Source organism: Alligator sinensis, unplaced genomic scaffold (assembly GCF_000455745.1).
Source record: "Alligator sinensis unplaced genomic scaffold, ASM45574v1 scaffold690_1, whole genome shotgun sequence".
Taxonomy (NCBI): domain Eukaryota; kingdom Metazoa; phylum Chordata; order Crocodylia; family Alligatoridae; genus Alligator; species Alligator sinensis.
This window is the reverse complement of record NW_005842372.1, coordinates 732,319-759,008: the sequence shown is the minus strand read 5'-3', so window position 1 is coordinate 759,008 and position 26,690 is coordinate 732,319. Positions and strand designations below refer to the sequence as shown.

Below are 26,690 nucleotides of genomic sequence, written 5' to 3'. Positions count from 1 at the left end.
TTTCCCTTTCATCTCCAGATGGGGCTTTTCAGGGTGTGGGAACTGAGCTAAAGAGCAGCAAGTGAAAAGAACATTAAGATTTGCTTAAAGTAATTATGTGAATGAAAAGGGATATGAAGGGGGAGGCTGTGGGAAGGAAGGTTTCATCAGCAGCAGAGCCCTGGTGATGCTGCACAAATCTTTCAATACACATGACAATTTCTGAATTTGCCAACTCTTTTCTTTTGAGGTGCACCTTCTCCCAGCATCTATGTCCCATAGATCCCTTTGATGTGCATCTATGTCCTATAGACCATTCACGCCTCCTTTCTGATGGCCCAGTGTGGAATCCCACAACACCACAGCTTCCTCTCTGCTGTCATCTGGTCAAATCTTGCTCTGATAGCTAGTGTCATATCCTTTCAACCCAGTTGTACTCATTATAGCCTACAATAGAGACTGTGGGCAGCTTATGAAAACAGTTTGGGTAGCCCAACTCTAACACAGGTTACATCAGGAAGAAGTGAATACACAGTGGACAGCACTGGGTTTATGGCACAGAGGTTTCATGGAGCATACAGCATCAATCCCAGGAGTGTGAATTATCAACCTAGGGAGAAAAATCTATGGTTCAGACCCACTGTTGAAAATATCCTGGTATTTTCCTCAGGGGAGATGAAGCATTGAAGACCTACCTGTACAAGGTGGAAGGTGCTCTCTTCAGCCCTTTGGGTCTGTTTGGTTTAGGTTCCCCAGCCATATTGATATCTAGGATGAATAAATATGCATAAATAAAGTTATTGTATTAAAACATATCACATGCCCACACAGAGCTGTCTTGGAGAGTATCTTGCCACACTCATTCAAACAGCAGTCCCACACAGCATATGGCTCAGCTACCTACACATAAGAACTCCCTGGCTGGCCTAGCAGGGAGTTGCATATTGTACTAATCAAACAGCTTTGCTGAACTTCCTTGTCTGTTAGCACCTTAGGAGTCCAGCTGGGACTCAGATGCATGTGGAATACATTCATGATCCCTGCAAGCCTCTGCTTCGTTATGTAGGCCAGTCAGCAAACCACTAGCTTCAAAGTTGAAAACCTACTGCACACACATTAACCCAGAGTCCTAAAAACAGCCCAACTCATCTCTTTCTAGGACTGGTTTCCAAAGAAAATTCATGATGAAGTCTGGATAATACATAACCTTCTGGATGTTGCTTCCTGGTAGTTAAAAATCTTTCTCTCTTCTTTCTAGTATAATATTAATTGAAAACATAGGAAACATCTGAAGTCTCCTTTGTAGTCTTCTCTGATTAGTCCACTGTATAAGCTGCATGGGGTGCAGAAGCATGCTTGCAGTCACCCCAATTAATCTGAGAGGCAGATTTCATTCCAGGGAGGGTAAGAATGAGATTTTTTGATCTGCCAAGGAAATTTCTGTTCTGAACCACTGTGCTGAATGTATGCATTCAATGTGACAAGTCCACACTATAGTAGATTTTATGATATCTCCACCAAACTCAGGCAATTGAAAGCTGGCCATAGACACACAACTGCAGAGAGGTAACATAAGAGAGGTGACATATTGTATGTATATTACTCATCATCCCAATGTCTCTGCCTGGGAGCGAACAATTCTGTTCATTAGAACCTCTAAGAATCAGATGTCACAGTGACAGTCACTATATTAAAACCTATAGGGTTTACCCCAAGGTTTGGTTTACCCCAAGGTCAGTTTGGTATGGTTTGTGGGGCATTTTGTGTTACTCTGGAGCAGGGGGCATGGCCCTCTTCCTAGGATCTCTTAAGTATTTTAATAATACTTGCAGTGACAGGACAGGTCTGGTCCTCCTTCTTTTCCTGTAGCAGGATTGAGTGCTTTCAGTGTTTCTAACAGGGCTGATTGTATGATTTTAGGAATAGGTTACATAAGTACTTGCATAGGATGATTTGGATATGGATGATCCTACATTGGACAGGGGCTCAGACTAGATGACCTCCCAAGGTCCCTTCTAGACCTACTTTTTATAGTGCCTCAGTTGCATTCTCAGGAGGGCTCTCTTTAGTCTGCTGGGCATGGTTCACTTTGGATTTATATTAAAGACAGTTTGGGGGCACAAAGGAAAGTGTGGATCTGAACTTCCTATATGTTTGGGGTGGCAGCTAGCCATGCTGTGTTGGTCTGTATGGATTTTACCACTGGTTTGGGTTTCTGTGATTTCACCCTCCCCTCAAGTTTCATTTTCAGTTTCTGGTTCCTAAGAACTCAGCATGGTAGCAGTGAAGTTGGCAGGGTTACCAGTTCAGCTAAACCCCTTGGACTACCTTGAACACTGCCCCCTTTATCTCCTGGCTCTTTACACATTCTGTTATAATGCACATTTTTCATGTCACCTCTATGCCACATTTTTCTATACTGCCAATGAAATTGCCATGTTTTGTTTTGCCCTCTGTTGCATATGGAAGTTGCTAGCATACTTAAAAGGCAACTATTGGCTCCTTGTGTCAGGTTCGACCTAGAAACCACTATACAAAGCCCAAGCAAAAGTCTCTGTTATGTAACTAATGCCCATCTGCAATGATAAGGAGGAGACAGTCTTAGATAAAGGAGGCTTGAAAACAAAAGCAGAATCAGAGGACTAGGGCAAAGAGCTGATTTGAATATTGAGAATCACACCCCTGGGTGGGGAGAAAGTATGCTAATGAAACATACATGTATGGAAATGAGATACATAGCTAAAACACAGGTATAGAGTCATGCTCAGTAAAGAACTCCTTGCGTCACTCCCTTACAACCAATTAGCAAACAAGAATGCTTATGAAGGTCCAATACTCCTGTATAAAAGATGCTTAGAATTAAAAATCTGTGTGCTTGTTACGTGAAATTATTCCGCTTGCACCTTGTATAGCTAGCAATAAATCTTTATACTTTCACCCCTGGTATCTTTATTGGCTTTTGCATACCGGGCACGATCCCAGACTTGAGCTGGGGCTCAACACTTGAAACTTCCTGTGAGTGGTTGTTGAGATTCACGGGCTACATGGGTTGGCGATTTGTGATGAGGAGGGCTGACACAGCTTCATTGTACTGCTGTCTCCTCCTACCCACTCCTTCCTGCAGTCATTCAGCAGAGGGAATAAGAGAGAAGAGTTGAGGAGCACATTTTCTGTTCAAGTGCTTTTCACGTGTATTGTCATTTCATCAGATGGTGGGTGCTTTTTAAAGTTGCCAAGTGGCAATCTAATGACAGTGGCACACCTAACAGAGGTTCACTAAAAGTTCAGAGCTGGATAATTACAACAATTAACTCCAGTGCTGGTGGATACAAAGTCTTCATCATCATTCAATCCACATGGTCAAAGTACAGTTATATCCCCTAGCACTGATCTACTACCATTAGGAGAAACTGGAGGCTCAGCAGGGAGGTAAAATTAACTTTATTGCCTCCCCACCCTGCTGCTGTGGAGATGCAGAGTATCTAAAGTAGAACTCTAGATGCAGGATTTCAAGACTTGCTGTAGATCTGTCTCCAAAACCTACTTTTCCCCTTGACCCACCTACAAACGGCGCTCTGAGAAGGCACCAGGTGCTAAAAGGACCATGGCAGTTGGCAAAAGGCACTAGAGGTAGCAGGAGCCTTATTCCATTGTAGTAATTTGCTGGCAGTGTGAAGGGTCCTGCCCCATCCTAACAAAAAGGTATAGATTAGGTCTCACTTTTTAGCAAAAACACTTCTCATCTTCTTTTTGTTACCTGGATTTTTGTTCACAAGTGGTCAGGACCTCTGTTTCACAGTTAATCCATGAGATGGCAGTTCCAAGTCATTGATTTGGTACTGTATGTGTTGACCAGTATGTATGCAGTCAGTCTTAATGATTCTTGCTAAATCAAGATTTTAGGAGAGTGGAAGCCAAGGTCAAAGCCAGGTATCTGTCCAAGCCAAGGGTCAAGACAGGGTCAGAGCAAGCAGTCAATCTAGGCCAGAAGATCCAAGGCAGATTTAACTGGAGTCAGGACAGGCAAGGTCTGAAGGCCTTGTTCCACATTAATTTTAGGTGGCTCCTGGAGCTCTTAACCCCTGGATTGTCCATACATTAACACCTGAAACTAGTTTTAAGCATACTTTAGGTAGCTTAAAGTTACACCACTCCAGGGCAGGATCCTCTCCCTCACCCTTCTGTTCTTTGTGGATTAACTTTCCACTCTTGCCCTGTGGGGGCAGGGGGGAAGGTTCTGGCACCAAGCTAATTCCCTTTTCCAGCCCTGGGGGTGTGACCTTCCTACCCCCAGGGGTGTAACCCATGCAAACAGCCTGCAGTCCTCATGCCAGATAACCAGGTTTTAAGTCACAGATGAGTCTGGGAGTGGGGTCTAGAGGGGTTGGGTGGGGGGGCGGGGAACGACAAGGTAGGGGGCCAAATTGGCTCCCCATGAACTAGGGCTTCCTTTCCAGGGCAGGGGCAGTAGCTCCCCCAAAAGTGCCTTTCCTCACTGTTCCCAGCCACCCCAGGAAGCAGGACCAGCATTTCCCACACCCCAATCCCAATCCCAATGTATTAAAACATGAGACCTTTTTAATTTACTTCCTCTTTATTTCTTTTTAAATGCCTTCCCCCTCCCCTCCCCGCCTTTTTTTAAATTTCTTTTTATTTTATCCTTCAGTGGCTGACTTCCTTCATTTCACCAACCTTTCCCCATCCCCATTTCCCTTCTTCCTCCCATTTCATTATCCACCCCATCCCATTAACTCTCTGCCTCCCAGCTTCATGTTCCTGCTCCCCAACCATCTTGCATACACCCCACCTAGAGCAGAGATAGAAGTGTGTCCTGCATCATCAGCTCTCAAATGGCAACTCATAGCCCTAGCTCCTAGTTCTGCCTCTGCTTGCCAGCCCTCTAATGATAAATCACAGCTGTGCAGGTCAGGGACAGTCAGAAAATGTTTTAGCCTTGAGGTGTGACTGCTCTAAATTCAAGCTGGCACTAAGTGTCTTGTTACATGGTAATTTTGGGCGGCTCCTGGGTCTTAACCCCTGGACTGTCTGCACATTAACACCTTAAGGTTGTTTAATCACTTGTTATGTGGTTTAAAGTTATGCCATTCCAGGGAAGGATTATCTCTGATCTGTACTACCCAGCTCCTGTTCCATTAAAGTGTGGCCACGCCCCACAGATGTGCCACCCAAGCTGAAATCCTCCTGTATCCCAGGATCTCTCACACCCCCGCTCATAGAGCAGGGAGAGAAGCCTGTCCTGGCTCACCAGCTCTCTAGTAGCAATTCACACAGCTACAGCTCGTAGTTCTGCCCCTGCTCACCAGGCCTCTAGTGGCATGTAATCACCGTGCAGGTGTGGGACAGTCAGAGCAGGTTTCTAGCCTAAGGGTGTGACTGCTTCAAACTAGCATTAACATTGATCAACATTTGTGCAGCTCACAGCATAAAATGTAACAAGGTCCTAATGCTGAACAATGTTTGAGCAGTTCAAAGTGCATTGTATAAGAACGCCTGAAGCAGCTACAGTAGTGCTGCTGCTGGGACAAGGCCAGGCACTTGTGGTTCCCACTGGTCCTCCCACACTACCTGTTCCATCATAAGGGAACTCATGGGAGAGGCCAGGCTGAGCTGGGGCTGACGTTTGGTGATGCTGCAGCCTGAGCTTCCACTTCTGAGTTAGAAAGTTCAAACCCCAGGAGTCCTACCTTCGAAAGTAGACCACTGCCTATTGAATTACTAACACTACTTCGTGAAAACCTACCTAGTGTCCTGGAGGTCTTCAACCTAAACTGGGGGCATAGAGAGCGTCACTGTGCTAGTTGGTTTGACTATGGCTTATGGTGCCTCTTCTCCCTACACATTCTGAGCCTTACTAAACAGTTAAAATCAAGTTGAGTGCTTGCCCATTTAATAAAAAAGGAGCACCTAACTTAAGAGCTGATCTTGGTTGAAGATACTGTCTAGATATATGAGTCACTGCTTTGCTTATTTGTTCATATATGTATTACAAAATGCCTCCTGCAAATTGTCGTTTACTCTCAGAGACCAACAGAAGGCCAAATTATTTTGTCACAGTGATGTTGGCATAACCCTCTATCACTACAGCACAGCCAGTTGTATTGTGGTAGTGATCAAGTACCACTGAGATCTGGAATTATTTAGATAAGGGTTTCAAAAAGGCATGGCTTCTTTGAAATATGCAAGGGGCTTGTGAGGGCCTTGAAGGATGCTGTGGGAGATAAGCACTTCTCAAATTATAGTAGAAGCTCACAAAAGAGTGGCAGACCCCAAACTACTGACATTCCACGTAGAACTTTGTGGCTTTTCAACAGCTTTTAATAAATACTTTGGAGTTCATTCCCATTCTTGTATGAACAATTGCAGCACCAAAGAACCTGCTGCCCAGAGAGGGCATTTCATTCACAGAGGGCTTTTAGTGTCTGCTACAAAGCTACTATGGTTGGAACTGGAAATGGAGTAGACAGTTCAGAATCTGGTACATGGAGGAGCTACATCTGATCTAATGCAAGAACAGCTCTGAATCTTCACATTGGACATAAACTCCAACCTTGCAAATGTTTGTTCTAATGAAAGATTCCTGGTATCAGACCCTCAGCTGAAGCAATTGATATAGCTGGTGTAACTGGAGCTGGCTCAATGAAAACTGCTATTATTCCTGGACAGTTTAGAGCAGGGAATATGAAAAACACAATTTTGCCAACTCCCATGAGTTGTAAATTTTGCAACACATACTGTTTTTCATAAAGTCCCAGAATTGAAATCATGTGATGAGATGAAATCTCAGATTTCACTGGGAAAAGAGGAAGTTTTTAGCACTCTTACTTGAAGAAAAGAGCTTAAAAACACGACCAACGCATTCTCTAAACACTCCAGCATGTGAGGGCTGATGAAAAGGATCTCAGAATTATTACTTCCTTTATAGCCTCTTGTTTTCTGAGCAAGTCTCATTATTCTGGAGGCTTTTCCAGATTTCTGAATGCCTGAGATTGGTTATAATAGAAAACACCTAAAAATGATGACTCTCACCTTGACTTCTGGACTTATTTCTGAATCACATAGGTTGGATGATGAAATCAGAGATCCTAATCTCTCATTTCTTTTAGATTCACTTTCACAGATGGTTCAGACAATTCCCTGTCACTGCTCAACATTCTACCCAGGGGTGAGAGTGTCATGTGATACATGGAGGTGCATCTTCCTCTTCAAGGGTCCTGTGCTGTGACAGGTGGTTGGTGGATGGCAATCATTTTCCCATGGAACCATCTCCTGTACCTTGGTTGGATTTCCACTGCATCAAGCCTCCCTCTGCTCACGGGTCTGAACTACAAAGATCGAAGGACCTTATTTCAACTTTCTTTTGATCATTATTAATACCTTGTGCCCTCTGCCCCTTGCTGTCCATGTGGAAGTCCATACCGGAGAGAGAAAGGGTCTATTTATCTGAAAACAGGCAGGAGGAATGAAGGGGCAATCCTTCAACGTAGGAACCAAGGCATGCTAAGTTTGCTTGTGGTGTGCCCATCACAACTCTTCTCTATTTTGCCATATCTCTTTAGTTAGTTTCTTTCTACCTGTGGTCATTTCGATAATAGAAGTGGGCACAGACACACAGGTAGGGGGCTGGATTTCACCAGCAAGTAGCCTGATGGCTGTACACAGTTAGGTCAAGGCAACCACTCACATCTGGGGTTAAGGCAGGTGGTGTTATCACTGTGGTGTCTGCTTAGGGAGAGAAGTTTTACCCGCTAGCTGGTGCTCCAGGTGGTTAATGACAAAGACAGGCTCACGTGTAACACATCTAGTACATGCCATCTGGGTCAGATCACTTTATGTAATGACCAGGTGCGGGCCCTCTGTTATGCTTGGATATTGGGCCAGCTTGAGCAGCTGTAACTTTCCCTTTTAGGATTTTTTACCCCCATCTCCCTAACAGGATCTAGGGCCTCTTAAGGGCGAGTATATTTCCTGTGCATACTGAATAGCATTTTCATTTCTTCCTCTCTGCTGGATTCCCATACTTCACCTACAAGGAGAGTGAACTGGAGTCCTGCAGCAGTATCTGAGCTCTGCTTGCCAGTGGTGGGGAGGAAAGAGGAAGTCAGAGCTGAGCTGAATTCATGATCCTTAGATGGAGTCTGCAGTTCTGGCAGTTACAAAAATACTCCCTTGGTTTGTAGGCTAAATCTGGGGGAACTCACTGTACAAGAAGGGTGGCTAGAGAACCCCAGAATGCCACACTCTGGGAGTTGCTTCTCTGCTCTAACCTCTCTGCAGTAAGCAGGATTAGGCATGTTTTGCCTATTTTCAGTACACGTGATGGAACATTTTCTTCCATTGGCTTCATGACCTCTCTTCCTCAAAAAGGTCCTGTCCATTGTAACTTGGAGCTCCACTGAACACATAGGCAACATTAAATGACCCTACAAATTACATGTAACCTCTAGCTTTCAACTCTGCTTTTAGTTTGAAGGAGAGAGAAAGGAGAAGCAGTTTCTTTTAACTGGCCAAGGCTGCCAGTTTGAGTCAAGCAGGGATGAACTTTGACTGGGTAAATAACACAATTTCTTTAAAATATATCCAGCATTCACATTCTTAATGCAGACTGTTGCACCAGAAGCAGGGTGCAAATGGGTTTTAGATCCCTTGAACTGGATGTCTAGCAACTACTGCTTACTGGGGGTCTCAAAATGCCAATTATTTTATTTAAAAAAACTGTCTCCAACTCCAATTCTCAGCTTTTAGCTGGCGACAAGAGCTTCTCAGCATGTGATATTTCAGAGCAATCTGCAAAATAAGATTGCAGCTGGGGACTGTTTGTTTCAACAGGCAATTGGTAATGGGTTGGAGACTCACATTTTTCTGTTGCTAGTGGGAGTGCAGATGACTGGCTGCTAGTGATCAGAACAGGTTAGCATGATAGGGTGGTTAAAGCACCAATGGCTACCAGTATGCATAATATGTTAGAGCAGGGGTGGGCAAACTACAGCTTGCAGGCCATACCTGGCCCACCATGCACTTTCATCTGGCCAACAGCACCCTCCAACAAATTGTGCCCCGCCCAGCCTTTCTGTCCATGAGGGTGGGAGCAAGGCACCTACACCAGCCCCCAACATATCCTATTATGGTCACTGCCTGGCGCTGGTACTTGGCTCCTGGCTCTGAACAGCGCTGTGAGGAGCACAGCCCCCTGCAGGCCGTTTGTTTCCCCGGCCATCCCCACACTCGAGGGGCACAAGAGGGAAGCATTGAGTGTGAGGAGCACTGGGGAGACAAACAGCTCAGCAGGGCTCCTTGCTGTGCCATGGAGCACTGGCCAGAGCCAGGAACCAGCGCCCCTGCCTGCTGCTGTGCCATGGGGGGAGTGTGTGTGGGGGGTCCCCACACCTCTCCCACCCTCCCTAACACCCACAAACCACACACATGGACACACACACATAGACATACACAGATACACCCTCCCTCCTCCCCAGTGTTGACTGCAAGAGAGGACAGTGTGTTCCAGAAACCAATGTGCTCCAGAGCCACACCCCCAAACCCCACAAATGCCATACAACCCCCTCCCCCGTACCACACACACACCCAACCACACCCCCTTACACAATATAAAAGACTAAGAATTTATTTTTGAATTATGCAATCACCTGTATATACACTACACAAACACAAATAATGACAAAAATAGTTTTTGTAGTAAAATTAAAATATGTTATAGTAGGTGTTTGACTTTTAGGGTATAGGGTTTTTTTTCTGGTTCTAAGGTGGCAATCCCCACTCCCAAAAGGAGTCTTTCTGGGGGGCAAGAGAAAGGACTTCTGGTGGCAAAGGCTAGGGGTTAGGGTTGGGACTTCTGGTCCCAAGCTGGTGACCAGGGAGTGGGGCACCTGTCAAGGGGTGGGGCTACCCATGCGGCCCTCAAAAGCTTACCAAACCTCATTAAGTGGCCCTCTGCTTGAAATAATTGCCTACTCCTGTGCTAGAGCACACCTTGCTGCCACTGGAGTTCTACAGCAGGTAAGGCTCCAGGGAAAAAAATTAAGAAAATAACATCTCATCTCTACAAGAGGCAGCTCAGTCCAGCATTGGCCTGGCTCCATCAGTGATTTGCTGCAAGACCTTGGACAAGTCACTTTACCAACCTGTGCCTCTGTTTAGAGTCTTTGGGTGAATCTACATCTGAATTTGCCCTGTGGCTCCTCTCTGTGCACACTGCCACCAATATTGCCTCTGGGCCACCTGGTGGGGCGACAGCAGCAGCAGAGAGGATTTGCAGGGCAGTCGCAGCATGTGCTCTGGGCAGCTGCAGAAAGAAGGTCCTCACAGCAGCGAGGAGGAGGAGGCCTCTTTTCCCCCACACCTACAGAAGGTTCTCCCTGGCTGTTGCTGTCGCTGCCACTCATCGTGGGCAAGTGGGTCCAGAGCAGGTCCTGCAGGGCCCCCGAGCCCTCATGCAGGGTGGGCTGGGGGCTGGAGTAGGAGCCAGGCAGAACCTGCTGCTGGGTGCTGGTGGCAGCAGCAATGGTGGGGAGGACCCATAGGGCAGCCTCCATGTGGGCTCCAGGTTTGGTGAGCTGTTGCATGGGGCGAGGAAAAGAGGGGAGTGCTGCCCAGCCTGTAACAGCTCCCCAAAACTGCTTTATGTGGCCTGTGGGCCCAAATAATTTCCCACCCCTGTCTTAGATCATGCTTAAAACATGAGCATCTGCATGTTAAAGCTCATTAACTAATGCTAAGTGCCCTCTGAGTGTCTCAAAGTTATGCCACTTCAGCCAAGGTTTAGCTCCGGGTTGTGCTACCTAGCTTATGTTAAGATAGCTTAAGTCTGCTCCATGGAGATAAAACAAACAATTTGCAGTCCTCTAGCATCCCAGGATGCACTGTTCCCAACTGTTCCCAGCCTTCCCTTCCCCAGCGTAGAGCAGGGACAGAGCCCAGGTGTCCTGGCTCCTAACCATGCCCCTGGCTCAACAGCCCTCTAGTTGCAACTCAGAGCTGTGCAAGCAAGAAGCAGTATTAACCCTTAATGTGCAACTGCTCATATCACATTTTAATTTTAACACCACTTATATTTATAAAGGCCTAGTTGTGACTGCTCAGTCATCTTTTTTACCTGATGGACTGTGTGTGAATTGCACATGCTGTGCAGAAGCTACAGTACACCAGCTGCAATATTAAAGTGAACTGTATGATACAGTTCAAATTATATTGGACTGCCTTGCAAAGCAGAGCACGCTTCCCTCAGAAGCAAAGAAAGCAACTTCCAGCCACCAACAAGCATCCTTTGAATCTCATGGCCCCATCCCACTCCTGCCCAGCCACTGGACCAGACTGATGGCTTCTTTCATGCAGGATGGCAAGAGAGACCTCTGGGAACAATTAGAGCATGTGAATGTTTATAGGCCTCTGTTTTGTCCTTCCCTCCAACAGTATCTGCAGCTGTGACACATGGTATGGTTTGCCTGACTCTACAAAGACTAGAGAGGGGACATCAGAATTCCTTACCCAGAGTCTGCCCGGCGAGTACTCTCCCATTCTCCCCCAGGACAGCAGCCCTTGCATGCCTTTCATTTGAGTACTGAACAAATGCGTAGCCTTTGTGAACAGAGCAGCCAACCACTCTGCCGTACTTGGAGAAAATGGTCTCCACGTCTGACTTCTTGACCACCGCTGTGTTGAGATTGCCAATGAAGACTCTGGAGTTGATGGATTTGGGGTCGTTCTTGTTTGTGATGTTACTTGTCTGTACCTTCAATGACATCTTGAACACCTGAATAACCAAATCAGGACAGTCAGGGAGGGTGACACATGCCAAAGAAAATAGGCTGAACATGATAAAATAGGTGGAGAGGGAAAGCTTCTTGGGAGTTTTCGGTTACAGGAAAATGACCCCTTAACTAACTGCAAACAAATTAATAACACTGTTGCTTACATGCAAGGACTACAGGTGTCCTCTGGGCTACAGACTAGAACAATAGCTGAACCCCAGCATTGAGTTTAGGACGGTTTCGTGTCACTACTCACTCACCTGACCCCCACCCACATAAGTCTTGATTACTCAAGTTTCCTGCAGTTGAAGTGGATTTCCATACAACTCAGACAGCCCTGAAACATTCAATAGAATCTCCTGCCTTCTCTGCACTCCATATTTTGTGGAACTCCTGTAGGACTTTGCAATTCAGCCATATGCATTTGTCTGTCATTTTGATAGTACATGAACAGTCATAGATGTACCACGAGCTATTTTCAATATGCAGTGCAGTGCTAGCCTTGGAATACCACTGAACATGTGCAACCTACCTTTCCCACTCACTCTCATGGTTCATACATTATTCACCCCCTCAAACTGCATAGATTGGTACTTCGTATTAGAAAACCACACAGCCAGGTAGCCAGGCTATAACTTCCATTTCCTTTTCAACCACACAGTATTGGCATAGCCAGGATCAGCTCAGTGCCCAGTCAGTGTCCCTAAAATGCCAGGTTTTTGCTAAGTTTTTGTCCTATGTACTATGGTCTCCTGACTTCCCAAGGGTGAAGCCTGTGCCAGGCTAGTGCAGTAAACAATCTGATACCTGCTGTTGGTTATATTTCTGCAAGCTTTACACAAGCCTGAAGAATTCTGTGTGCGTCTAGAAAGGCACTGATGGCTTGATCCTGGGAGTGCCGAACTCCAACAGCTCGCATTGAAGTTGAAGGGCGTTATCGTGGCTAAACATTTCTCAGGATCAGGGAGTAAAAGTCAGCTGTCCAGGCCAGTGCCAGAAATATTTCAATTTGCTTCAAAGTGAGATTGCTTTGAGTGAAAGATCCCACAATCCTCTGTTCTGAGCCTCATGGTCTGTACCAGTTATCTAAACTTCCAGCTCTAATCTGGACATTTTAGATAAAATGTATCCATCTTCTCACTCTCTTTTTCCTGTAACAACTGTGCAGAATCATCAGGGGGTTCTCATGGCTTCTGGTAACCAAAGGAATGGGGGTCTGTGATGTTGTGAATACCTCAAGTGTATGTGTCCAGATATATTTTCTGTTTTAGAGTGTTTTGTATTTCTGATAGTTTGGAAATTATTTTAATTCTTATTTTTAATTTACAACAATTGAGGATAACAGTGGCAGAGAAGACGATATTTTCCTGTTCTTTAAATTTTGATTTCAAGTTACCTTAGAGAAAAATCAACTTCAGTTTTTCCACAACATGCAATGAATCTCCAGGGATAAAGCACACAATGTTCTCCAGTGGTTGTCATGGAGCGGAGGTTGGAGTGTCCTTATGTTGTTACCACAGCCACTTATTTAGGTCCCCACATGTACATTTTGCAGCCTGATTCAGGTTTTCATTTCACATGGCCTTATTTATTTGTGTTATGAGCCCCCTGCCTAGCCCGATGCCTTGTGTACTAACTAGAACGAAGTGCTCCATGCTTGTTGAAATCTTGTAGCTTGAAAGACTCCCTGCCCTGTCTTCAACAGAATGCCTGAGAGTCCCTAACGGAGCTGGACTAGCTCACCAGTGCTAGTCATGAGACATGAGCCCTAGGGCTGTTCGAAGCTTCGGTCCCTGATTTGACTCGGTGGAGATTTGGCCTAATTTGGTGGTCAAATCTCTGAATCTGAATTGAATCAGAGGACCCTTTAATCTCTCCAAAATGAATCAGAACCCTCCGAATCGATTTGGAAAGATTCAGTGATTCTAACCTAGACACAGCTTTAAATGTTTTTTCTACATACCCCTAGGTAGCAGGTGGCTCGTGAACGCTGCAATGCTAGGGCGCATGGAGTGTCCCACAAGAGTGTGGGGGGTTCCCCAGCGTGCTCAGCAGCAGACCCGGAAGTGGACCAGATGCATTTCCAGTCCACTTCCGGGTCTGCTGGAGAGCACACAGGGGGCCCACCCCACACCCTCCCCGGCTCAGTGACTGGTGCCTCCTGGGTTTGGGGTGGCACCAGGGGTCCCCCTGCAGCTGATTGCCAAGCCACAGGGGTGCAGGTGGGGGCCCCCAGTGTGCTCGCTGGTGGACCCGGAAGTGGATCGGAAGTACTTCTGGTCCACTTCTGGGATCACTGCTGAGCCTGCGTGGCCCTCCCCCCCGCAACCCCATCTCCTGTGGGATGCTCCATCTGCCCCAGCATTGCAGCATTCATGAGCCGTGCTGGTACCTCAAGGTATATAGAAAAAACATTTAAAGCTGTGTCTATGTCTGAATCGCTGATTCTCCAAATCAGCATTGAGTCTTCAGATTCGGATTTGGCCAAACTGAATCAGGGACAGTGATCCAAATCAACAAATTGAATTTCTGTCCCCAATTTAGGCTGAATCCAAATCGAATAGGGCCTGCTTCGCACACCCCTAATGACCACGCATGCTGAAATCTTGTCAGATACCCTTAATCAACACAGCTAGTAGAAGGCCTGCCATAATGTCTTGAATCCAATCTGGTCTCACATAAAATTCAGTCTAGATTGTACACGATATTTAAGTGTCTCCAGAACCACAATTAGGGATTGACTAATCTTTTGAAGACAAGGGCTACAATGAGCACAGCTCCTCCTATATTGAATGTTGCAGCCTGCTCTCCAGGGTTTTCCCAGCCTGGTCTATAGGGTAACATGAAAGGATGGGGACAGAGCCAATGGCTCTCATGTGAAGTGGGGTGTGCATGCACTTCTCCTATAAAAAGACTAGGATTGTGAGAACCCTGTGAATAAGGCTGGCAACAGAGAGGAGATTCAGACCTGCCCAAGGGTCATAGTATGACCATTAGTAATCAGATACTACTTAGAACTCAGTGAATTTAATGTCCATTGATGAGCTTAATTGCTTACCATAGTACAGCTCTTTGTTTAGCTATGAGTCTCAGGAACATAAAACTGTCTTGGACCTGAGTTCCAGTCATGTGACATGTTAGAAATACCTTGGATTCCTGTTGTCCATATACTAGTTAGGGTAGTCCACACATTACCATTATACCAAATGATGGTTTATTCACGGCTTGCTCATGCTGCTGTAAGGTGGTCACATATCAAAATGATGATCACAATATAAATACTGTATTCATTTCATACAGCATACCCTGGAATATAATACAAACTTTTTTTTTTGAAAGGCAAAATGAAAAAAAAAGATTTTTCCAGAGGTATGGCTGCATAAAAAAGGGACAGAGCCTAATCTTCAGATGCCTTAATTAACTTTTCTACTTAACTAAAGCTAAACCCCCTGCTGTTTTTTAACATTAGTTTCCATGAGTGGATGTATGATTTTCAAAAGAGCTAAAGTGTTTCTAGAGCTGTGAAATAGGAGACTAGAGACCAGGAGCAGCTAGCAGACAGCAAAATTGCCCTTAGAAAGGTTAGCTTGAGTAGTGGACTATCAAGACCATTAAAAGAAAAGAAAATAGTTAACACCTGGGGAGTGAAGAACAATGAGACATTAAATTGACTCCCTTAGCTGCTTGAATAGTAATATCAAATCTCCTGCACCATGAACGACTGGTGCCTCCCATGACTGGGGGGCACCATGGCATTAGCCATGAGGTCATTGCGGGTCCCCTGGCACAGCTTACGAGCCCTCGTGGTGCTCTGGCGAGGTGCCAGAGGACTGGAAGGGGGCCAATGTGGTCCCTGTTTTCAAAAAAGGGAGGAGGGAGGACCCAGGAAACTATAGGCCTGTTAGTCTTACCTTGGTCCTGGGGAAGCTCTTTGAGAAAATTATCCAGGAGCACATCTGCAAGGGACCAGCAGGGGAATGTATGCTTAGGGGCAACCAACATGGGTTCATCAGAGGCAGGTCCTGTCAGACCAATCTGGTGGCCTTCTATGATCAGGTCGCTAAATCTTTGGACGCAGGCATCGCGGTGGATGTAGTCTTTCTGGACTTTAGAAAAGCCTTCAACACCGTCTCTCACCCTATTCTCATTAAAAAATTAGGCAACTGTGGTGTCGATCCCTGTGGTCGATCCCTGCACGGTTAGATGGGTCGCCAATTGGCTGGAGGGCCGTACCCAGAGAGTGGTGGCGGATGGGTCTTTTTCAACCTGGAAGGATGTGGGCAGTGGGGTTCTGCAGGGCTCAGTCTTTGGGCCTGCACTGTTCAACATCTTCCTCAGCAACTTCAACGAGGGGGTGAATAGCACCTTGTTCAAATTCGCAGATGACACTAAGATGTGGGGGGAGGTGGGCACGCTAGAGGGGAGGGACAAGTTGCAATCAGATCTGGACAGGTTACAGAGGTGGGTGGATGAGAACAGGATAGGTTTCAAAACTGACAAGTGCAAGGTACTGCACCTGAGGAGGAAGAACCAGCAGCATACCCACAGGCTGGGGAACTCCCTTCTTGTCAGTGAAGAGGCAGAAAAGGTTCTTGGAGTCATTATTGACTCAAAGATGAACATGGGCCACCAATGTGGGGATGCAGTCAGAAAGGCTAACCGCATCTTGACATGCATCCACAGACACATCACGAGCAGGTCCAAGGAGGTTATCCTCCCCTTCTATGTGACCTTGGTCAGGCCCCAGTTGGAGTACTGCGTCCAGTTCTGGGTGCCACACTTCAGGAGGGATGTGGACAACATTGAGAGGGTCCAGAGGAGGGCCACTCACATGATCAGGGGCAGCAGGGCAGGTCCTATGAGGATAGGCTATGGGATCTGAACCTGTTCAGCCTCCACAAGAGAAGGCTGAGGGGATCTGGTGGCCATCTATAAACTGGCCAAGGGAGACCAGCAGGCAATGGGAGAGTCCCTGTTCCCCTGAGCACTACCGGGAATAACAAGGAACAATGGCCATAAGCTGACTGAGAGTAGATTCAGGCTAGATATCAGGAGGCATTACTTCACAGTCAGGGCGGCTAGGATCTGGAGCCAACTTCCAAGGGAAGTGGTGCTGGCTCCTACCCTGGGGGGCTTTAAAAGGAGGCTAGATAGACACCTCGCTGGGGTCATCTGCCCCCAGCATTCTTTCCTGCCTGTGGCAGGGGGTCAGACTTGATGATCTGCTCAGGTCCCTTCCGACCCTACCAACTATGAAACTATGAAACTACCTATTTACATTCTCACTGACATCCTGACACACTTTTAGCTTCTCTCATTCCTTGGAGTCTCAGACCAGCAGAGACTCCCTCTATCTGAAGAAGAGTGACTGTGCCCAAAAGTTTGCTAAGACCTTTTTTCCAACTACTCAGCTGGTCTAATAAAAGATGTCACATCCATGAATGACTGGTGCCTCCTGAGACTGGGGGCGGTGGGGGGGGGCGCACCATGGCGGTGAATGGCAAGCGACGACTGCCCGCAGATGCCGGCAGTGGTGTTAGCGGTGGAGGACGAGGGGGTGTTGAGTGGCAAGCTGGGGACTGCCTACTGACGCTGGCAGCAGTGTTGGCGGTGGGGGGGAGGGTGGCAAGTGGTCACCGCTCGCAGAAGCCAGCAGCGGCCAATCCAGCAGCGGGGAAGAGGCATTTACCTGGCTAAAATAGGAATCGTAACATAGTTTGCTGAATTTGCCGAGGATATTAGCAAATAGTACTGAAGTTTCTCTGAGTTTGTAACAAAAACAGATGTTTGCCTTGGGTTGGGAGGAACTGTCACATGTTTTTTTTTCCAAAGATGGATTCTAAGCTTTCTGTAGGCTGGAATAAAAGCCCTTCTGATACATCCAGATAGCCAACTGTCCTCACATGCAGGCCAGGTGCAGAAGCTACAATTGTCTGTGATACTCCTTTATATTTTGGGTGGCCATTTCATTGATTCATCTGTGGCTTTCACAGCACGTCTGCATTGGGTGCAATGTTCTCATAATAATCTCTGTCCAGACTATGAGTTATGGCTGAGTTTCAACATCTGATATGATTTCATTCTGTCTTGTCATCCTTATTCCCATGACAATTTGAAATAGAGGACAGGAAGGAGCTGAGCCATTTCTCACTCCATGAGCTCTTGTTTTCATTAGGCTCTGACCTGATTGATTGCAAACCCCTGCTGGTCACTAGTAAAAAGCCTGGGTGAATTTGTCGTCTCCACTCAGTTCCCTGTGAATTATAGTTTGCACCACAAAACATCAGCTTGTTTCTTGTGTATCCAGACAAGTAGCAATCTCAGCTACATAAAGTCAGATGGAATAAAAACAATATACAACATTGCTTTGCTGGATAATGGCTTTGGTTCCCCAAGGGCGAAATTCACTGCTGTAAAAGACACAGGCACTATGTAAGCCCAAAAAATGTGGTGGTTTAGGGGGCTAAATTGTTCAAAGGCCTCATACAGACCATCTGCTCTGGGCTGACTTTCATCACAAAGAAGTACTCGGGGTTGTACTAGCAAAGAGCACTTCCCTCCCTTTGTGTTACCTGTCTGAAATTGCAAGCAGGGATTGATAGAAAGTGGTTGTCACACTGTGCAGCTGTTCACTTCCCACCCAGAATGATTTCGTAACCTAAGCCCATTTCCCAAGGGACAGGTGTTAACATCAATTATCACAACTTGATCTATATTGCCTGTCTCGGTCAGCAGAAAACTAAGGGGCTTAATGGTGGTAATCCTCTCCTGATCCTGGCAAGTCAGGGCTCAGGTACTTTGGTAGGATGGAGTGTGGGAGGTTACATACCAGCAACCTGGGCTGTACTTGCCCTATACTTTGGGTGTTAGTCCTCAAATAGGTCAACTTTGCACCTGGCAAAGTTTTGTCAATGCTATGTTCGCTTAGAAAAAAATGCTTAAAAAAGCAATGGTGCCAAGTTCCAACAAGCACAGATAACAGAAACCTTCTGCACGCTTTCATTGTCACTCAGGACTATGCTCCATCCATTGGCAGGGTGCAATTAGTCCTGCCTGTGGTGGAAGGGACTCTGCCTTTTCCAGGACTGACTAACTGCCGATATACTGTGCTTATCACGATTCTCTGGCACTCAGGGTTTAGGTGAGCTGCTCTTGAGGGGAATTTCTTTCAATATTAAAATACATTTCATTCATAAAGTGAAGCTTTAAAAATAAAATAGAAAAGCTTTTATCAGCTGATACTTCATTAAAGCTTTAAGGCTACATTTTTAAAGTAGTCTCGATCCAGTTCCTGCATTTATGCTCATTTTCAATGTATGGCAAAGACCTTTTAAAAATGTTTTTCTAGCTCTAAGTAAATAAAAATAATTGACACCACATATCTGCAGCCAAGGGCTGTTTTCCAGATGCAAATGAGGGCACATGAGTGGCAAACTCCTTGTTGTGCAGACAATCCTGTCTTTGCTCTGTGTACATTTTCAGTTCTGGAACTGAATGCAGTCTCCTAAATGCCCAGTGCTGCAGCCAGCTGAACTTCTTATGAACAGCAGGTGTCACTGTTACCCTGGGAACACACAGATTTCAGCCCCTGGGTGACTTGGCTTTTAAGCAACTCCAATCCATTTTCCATAACCCCAAGTCATAATGCTCTGCTTACCTTGCCCATGGTATTCCAGACAGCAGTTGAGAAAAGGATTCATCTTTCAAAACAAGGGGAGGATGCTGGACTAATAGCTCTGCAAAATTAAATCTCTAGCCTAGCTCTCTGTCAACCTTGCTATCTGACATCATGTCTGCTGCTGGGGTAGCTGTGCCCATTACAAAAATGTTAGCAATTCAGTGAGATAATCCTGCCTCTCCCTCTCTCCAGAAGCAAGTGGGAACCATGCAAATATGCTACTTACAAGTTGCAACCGTATCACATGAAGCTTGTGTCAGGAAAACCAGTTCAGGGAGTTGGAATATGAAGCCTGCTTCTCAGCTCCATCTGGGGCAAGGGGCACAGAAAATGGATGCCTGGCTGCATATACCACCTGGATGAACTTTCAGACACATAGCACTTTTCCTTTCTTCCTCTCCAAGGTAAGCAAAATGACTGTCAGAAGCAGTAAGATTATGATCACCTGAAGGGGGAGTGTCTCATGAGGAGTGCAGCTGGGCAGCAGCATGGGAAGGCCACCCCTCTAGAGACAATGTGCTGCAAAAGTGGGATGTTTGTCTCGGTGAAGGCACCATAGTATGGACGGAAGAAGCCTGCCTGGGGGGACCCATTCTGGGAGGAAAAAAAGGAACAGGGGGCCATTGTGGGAGCCTCCAGAAGAAATCCCTGTGGGGGATTGGCTAGGGGGGTCCTTCATAACAAGGTTCCCCTCCCCCCACAAGAGAGAGAAACGGCTCACCCCGCCACCTGAAGGCTGGAGGGAGCCTGGCTGCGGTGGTGCTCTTCTGGAACCTGCAGAGCCACAGAGAGAGTTGCTGCAGGCTCGGGGAGATGTCTGAGCCAAGAGTCCTTCCTGGGATGAGGAGGAGAGCTGTGCTGCGGCCTAACAGAAAAGGAGCCCACAAGCCCTGCACGGGAGGAGTGTGCACAGAGCAGGAGGGAGATGGACCCGGTCTGCCTGTGTGAGGGGTTGAAGGAGGTGGAACACAGGCTGCAGGGAGCCAGAGTGGCCACCTGGTCGGTGGTGGGGAAAGGCGGGGTTAAGGGGACGCTAGACCCTACTTACCTGGGAGGAGGCGTCCTGTAGAAAGCCAGGACAAGGAGGTGACAAAGCCCTCTCTCAAGTGCCTGGCGGGGTATGTGTACTGGCCAGGTTGACTGCCCAAGCCAGCAGCTGAGACCCTGTGGCCTGCTGTGTCAGGGGAGCAGATCAGTGGAGAGAAGTGTACTGCAGAGACGCCAGGAGGGAGCGACGGCCGGCACCATGTGATGCCTGATGCAATCACAGAAGGACCTAAGGCAAAGAGGACCTGCCCACGCTCAGTGAGAGGGGCAAAGAAGTGGCTATCCCTCTTCAGGCATTGCCTCAGGTTGTTAAATGTGCAGAGAGCCATCATTCATCCTTGTGTATAAAACTTATTGATTGGATGCATACATAAGTAGGGGCAAGCCTATAAGTCTGTAACTCAATTGGTTCAGTATTGGTGCCTTAATATCTATCTGTGATTAGTATTCTCCTTTTAAGTTATGGGTACTCAAAGGAAAGGTTATATGTTGTGACTGTCATTACTGGGGTTGTGGGTGTGTATTGTATGTTCTCTTCAATAGCCTTTATGAGTTAAACCTGTTTGATTATTTGTAATTGATATTGTATATAATTAAATCCTGTATATAGTTAATCCCATTTGCAAGGCTCATCCTCTGTACAGGGAGACCCTTTTCTTGAGGAACCTGCTGCAGCCAGTAGAAGGGTTGGGCAAGGTCACTGGCTACCGGGCACCCTAGGATCCCACTATTCGGTGGTGGCCACAGGCAGCACCGTGCACCTGGGTTACATGATAGACACACAATGGCTTTAACAATCACATCTCAGCTAAAATGCAGTGCCTTTCTAACAGTGTACAACAACCCTACTCTATTCCTAACACAGTGTCACAGCACTGATAATCCTCCTCCTGCTGGATATTCAGCAAACTGTTGTTCTGGCTCCAGAGGCTGGGCCTGTGTCCAGGGTTTCTGCAGAGCTGAGGGCCTGCCCTGATTCTGAGTCTCTAGACACACACCCAAGCTATAGATTCTTTCTCTAGCATCTTCTTCTGAGGATTGGCACCCATGGTCCAACTGCCTAGGTCAGTGATTATCAACCTTTTTAGCCTGCAGGCTGAAATGACCCAGTTTGGGTTGGTAGCAGGCGGGCAGGAGCCAGGGCCCAGCCTCTGCCATGGATTTGCCCCATGGGGGCCTGGGGAAAGTGACTGTTGCCACCACCTCTTCCCACAGTGGTGACCAGAGCTGAAGCTCCAAGTCCATGGGCCATAGGCTGCTGGCCCCTGGCCTATGCCATTTGAGTACTGCCCCTAGTCTCCCTCATTGCCTGATCCTTTCCCAGAGCTTCAGCCTGGTAGGAGAGATGATCCCAGATAGGAGAATGGTGGCCTTTATCTCTAATAGAATATCAAGCATCCTTCATCCTTGCCACCAGTGGGGGAGATAGAAGCAGATACAAGCATCTGCATAATGAGGTACTGCAAGGATCAGTTCTAGCACCAACCATTTTTAACATCTATGTATCTGACATCGTACCCACCACAGCTAAAAAGTATGCCTATGCAGATGACTTGGCCCTGTCCACCTTTGTTGTGTCCATCCTAAAAATAGAATCTGCCTTGTCTCAGGATATGAATATAGTAGCTTCTGACCTGCATCAGTGGAGACTCAAGCTCAGTCAAACAAAAACCACTGCATCTGTTCCACCTCTGTAACGCTATGGCACATAAGAGGATCAAGATTGACCTGAATGGTAATGAACTTCCCTTCACAGATAACCCAGTGTACCTGGGAGTAACTCTGGATCTACATCTACTGAAAACATCTAAGAAAGTCAACTCTCTCATTAGTGCTACAAGATGATTGGCAGGAACAACCTGAGGAGCGAGTTTCACCATTCTAAGGGCATCAACATTTGCACTAGTATACAGACCTGCTGAATATTGTTGTCAAGTATGGGAGTGCAGTAGCCACACCAGCAAAGTTGATGTTGTTTTGAAGTCAGCAATGAGAATAGAAATGAGGTGGGTAACATATACACCTGTCAATATGTTGCCAGTACTATCAGGGACACTACCTCCCCAACTAAGAAGACAGAAATCAACTCCTGGCCTTCCTCAGTGTGCCCAATAAAACCAGGAGCATGGGCTTCACAAGGTCTTAGAGTAACCAGTATCAGTACATAAGTGACTAAAGTTGAGAAAGGAATCAGACTCGTCAGCTGAGAAACTCATTCAGATGGGAGGTGCAGGTACTGTTGCAACACTGTGGAGGTGGGAGCAGTGCCCTGTGGGCATTTGAACAACACCGCAAAAAGTGGGATGAGACTGATCTCGTCTCATGTGCTTCATAAGCAACCCAACACCCTATCCACCCAGGTATGAGCTCCTCTGCAACTTATGGACTAAACTAAATAGGATTGGCTCTGGAGCTGGATGTTTTAATGTCACGCACTATAATATTGGCTTAAAGGACAGTCCAATATGTGAATGTGGTGATGCATCAATATGTGAATGTGGTGATGCATCACAGACTGCTGACCACATACTCATGTATGCAGTACACCCGTGTACCCAGGATGAGGACCTGGCAAGCGTCAGTGATAAAGCAGTTGTGTGGCTCTGCCACATTAATATTATGTAGAGGGGGAAGGAAAAGAAGTATATGAGAGAAGAAGAAGCTTGGTGGGCACTCTAATTTATCTCCCTGGAAACATGTGAGAGGCAAAACACATGGCATACTGGCTTTACAAAAGTTTGTAACACTATTAGTTTTTATATTAGCAAGTGCCTGTCTCCTCATCATTATGGAGTGTTTATTGGTCTTAGGTAAGAATCTTTAAGGTAGTCTGTAGTGATAGAAGTTGTAATTTGGAAAAGCTCCAATCAGAGGTGGGGAGTTGGGAGATGGTCCCTCATGTCACTGAGTCAGAGAGACTAAAGGACTGCAGAAGACTGTTTATTGCTTTACAATTAAAACTTCCTTTTATTTCTTCTCATTTGCTTATGCCTGAGTATACAGAACCCAGTGATCACTACAGAGTCCAGGTTCCTTCCTCTCCTCAAGCCTTCCTGCATATGGCTTTTCCTCTGCAACATAGCATCTCTCTTGCCAATTTGTTCCTCTCTGAAAAGGTCAGTAAGAGATGCATTCTTTAAAACTTCCAGCCACCAGGTGACCCCTTCATCAACCTCTTCAGGTTATGAAAGTCTCTCACCAGGAGATGTGTTGCTTAGTTACCCACCCACCTGGGAAGACCTGTTGTTCTGGAAGGTAGCCAAATCTTTCTCCAAAAAGTGCTTCCATACAAATAGAAGATCATCAAAGTTTAACAAACCTCCACCGTTAGCCCCTAGTCAGTGCTTGGAATTTTGATCCAACATGGAAATAAACAGGCAAGAAAGAAGACAAACAAGTCCAATACTCAAAATGGAGTTGGTAGTCTGACACAGACAAACATACATAGTCTCCAGGATCCAACTTAATTCATAATTGTATATAGACAAATTTCAGCCTGCCATTTTAATTTTGAAAGTACAAAGGACAGGGAGCTCTATTCTTTTCATAATTTAAAACCAGACTACACACAGCACTTGGGAATATGTAGTAGGGAACAAGTCTTCAAGGATGTGTGTGTGTGGAGGGGGAGGGGAGACATTCAATAGGCTAATAAATCTTTTCCATCTCCAGCCTCTATGATTCTATTAACTTACCATTGAAACTGGAAATGATATTCCTTCTAAACTCAATTGCAAAGAAGTTAGACTTTGTCTGAGGACAGTATCATTACATTTTTCTTTTCACTCCTACAGATTAAAATAGCCAGAGATATTTTTTAAAGTGGTTCTTGGCTGAGACATAATATCTGAAACCCCCTGGAAAAAAAACGGTGGGATTTTCACAGGAACCAAAGGGGGTCAGTCATCCACAACCTGGGGACCTGGGGACCAAATTTCCTTAAGTCCTTTGAAATCCCAGCCGCAAAGAATAACAACAATAAAAACTTACCACACTGACTCTTTCTGTGTTATATATTTGTACAGTGCTTAGCACAGTGGGGCCTGAGGTGGTACTGTAATACAAATAATAAATAATAAGTAGCTCCCAAAGTACTTTGTAAAGATAAGTATGATTATCCTTGTTGCAGAGATGCAGACACTAAGGAACAGACACATGACAGCCAAACATTTTCAAGTGCTTTCTAAGTTTGGATGTCCAATGTGAGACATCTTGGGCATGTTTTACAGAAAGTGCTGAGCATCCACTTAGACCACTTTTGAAAATTTGGGCCTATTCATATTTCTGCTCATCTCAAAAGCAAGGACAAACCTGCCTGTGAGTTGATTAGGGAACAGAAATGTCTTCTAACAGACCCCAGTGGAGAAGAGCATGAGAAAGAAATCAGGAGACCAAGTCAATGGAGAACAAATGCTGATCTCCCCCAAAAGCTTCCTTAAGCACTTGTGAAAGAAGCTTTCACAAGGGCTTTCTGAAGCTAATTTTTGATAGACAGGTATGCATGATAAAGCAAAACAAGAAGAAAGCCTGTCACTTATTTGGACCCATGCTGATAATGTCAGAAGATCCCAGAGCAGGGTGGGAGTACACTGGTAGCACGGTGCAAAGGAAGCTTACATGGCTGCTGCTCTGAGTATGCATGTCCTGATACTGAATAGCAACTCTCAGTCTCTGAGCTGCCAAAATCAGTTAAAAAATAAACTCACCTTGTTCCCACTGAAGCTAATAGCAGAACTCCTTGCTGACTTTAGTGAGTGCTGGCTTGGGCCAAATCTGAGCATACTACATCTGACAAACAAGAGTCTAGATTCTGACCTTGTTTAAACCAATAGCTCTGAACTAACTACATTGTCATCAGGGGAGCTATTCCAAATTCACACCACTGTTACTGAGATCAGAATCTCAGTGTTAGCACATCATGTTGCTATTGCAAATGCCACAACAGCTTTTTTGTCCAATAATCCTAGATCCTGGAGCCTGTGGGGTTTTAAATGCTTGGGATTAACATTCTTGGGAACTTTCCCATCTCATTTCTTACTTGCAGGCTTCTGATTTCCCTCAAACTAGCATACAAATGGTATAAGTCTACTGGACCCTCTAGTTACTTTTGATTTAACCCTGTATGTTAGAGGAGAATCAAGGTGTGGACAAACAAATTATACTGAGTTAAAAGGCGGAGGGGCTCCATAGTGCCGGGGTAACAGTTAGTGTGTCAGCTCTCATCCTACAGTAAGTGAAAGTTAAACTTCAATTAATTAATTCAGGAATAAATTATTGGAATTTAGCTTTTCCTTATTGCAGAAGAGAGCAGACACATGACACAGTTAGTACAGATCACCTGATTTGTGGCAAAACTCCTCCACCCTTTTAACTTAGTAAATTTGTTTGTCTGTCCCCAGCTCCTAGGTCAGTTTACCACAAAGCTATTACATTCATTTAGTTTTCAATTATTGGCTGACACCCTCACTGTAAATTGTACGTTGGGTTATTTTGCCAAAGGAAGGACTTGGCTATCAGCCATTCTCTAGGATCTCTGGAGAATTAAAAGGAAGATACTGGTATATTCTTAAATGATTTGAACCAGGCGATCGATCAACCTTTTGTCTCTGTCCCTGATGAAAAGTTATTGCTGTAAGGGAAATGCCACTCACAGCAGCAAGGAGAGAAAGTATTTTCCTCACACGTGAGCAGTCCCAGGGACTGTTGATCAATAGGACTTCCTCAGCTATCAACTGGGGAGTATAATGGGTCGCTGGGAATAGTATATGAGGAACTGTGACCTTCACAGTGTCTCATGCATTGTAGCATGACATGCTTAGGCACTCTCCAACATTGTATTAAAACAGCTATAGTGACAGTCTGAACTCCTTTTCTCCCTCTGTGGCAGTATTTTCAGGAAACTTTATTTGCCGTAAAACCCTTCCTTATAGTTTGGCAGCTGCTCAGTGGCCTGGATGAACTGAAGGGGTGGTGAATAATCTTAATCTGATCCTTCTAGAACATGCATGCGTGAGTGCATGCTTGCATGTGTGTGTCACAGCATTTCCTCTGGCATTAATTAGAAACATAGGAGTTGCCAGACTGGATCAGATGATCCAATTAGTTTAGTATTTTGCCTATGACAGTGGATAACTCCAGATGCTTCAAAGGGAGGTGTGTGAATCCCTGTTCTACATGGTTGTTACAGTTAATTGATCCCAAGG

General features: G+C 45.8%; 1 protein-coding gene across 4 annotated transcripts in view; it reads right to left on the bottom strand.

Moving 5' to 3' along the window:
- Positions 1-26,690, bottom strand: part of RALY (RALY heterogeneous nuclear ribonucleoprotein) — a 433,843-nt gene that overhangs the window by 46,460 nt on the left and 360,693 nt on the right. For all 4 annotated transcript variants that reach the window (XM_025210750.1, XM_025210751.1, XM_006029297.2 and 1 more), the window contains 2 exons: positions 11,500-11,764; positions 675-747 (listed from right to left, as the gene is read on the bottom strand). In XM_025210750.1, coding sequence (XP_025066535.1) covers positions 675-747; positions 11,500-11,764 — 338 coding nt within the window. The remainder of the gene's footprint in view (positions 1-674; positions 748-11,499; positions 11,765-26,690) is intronic.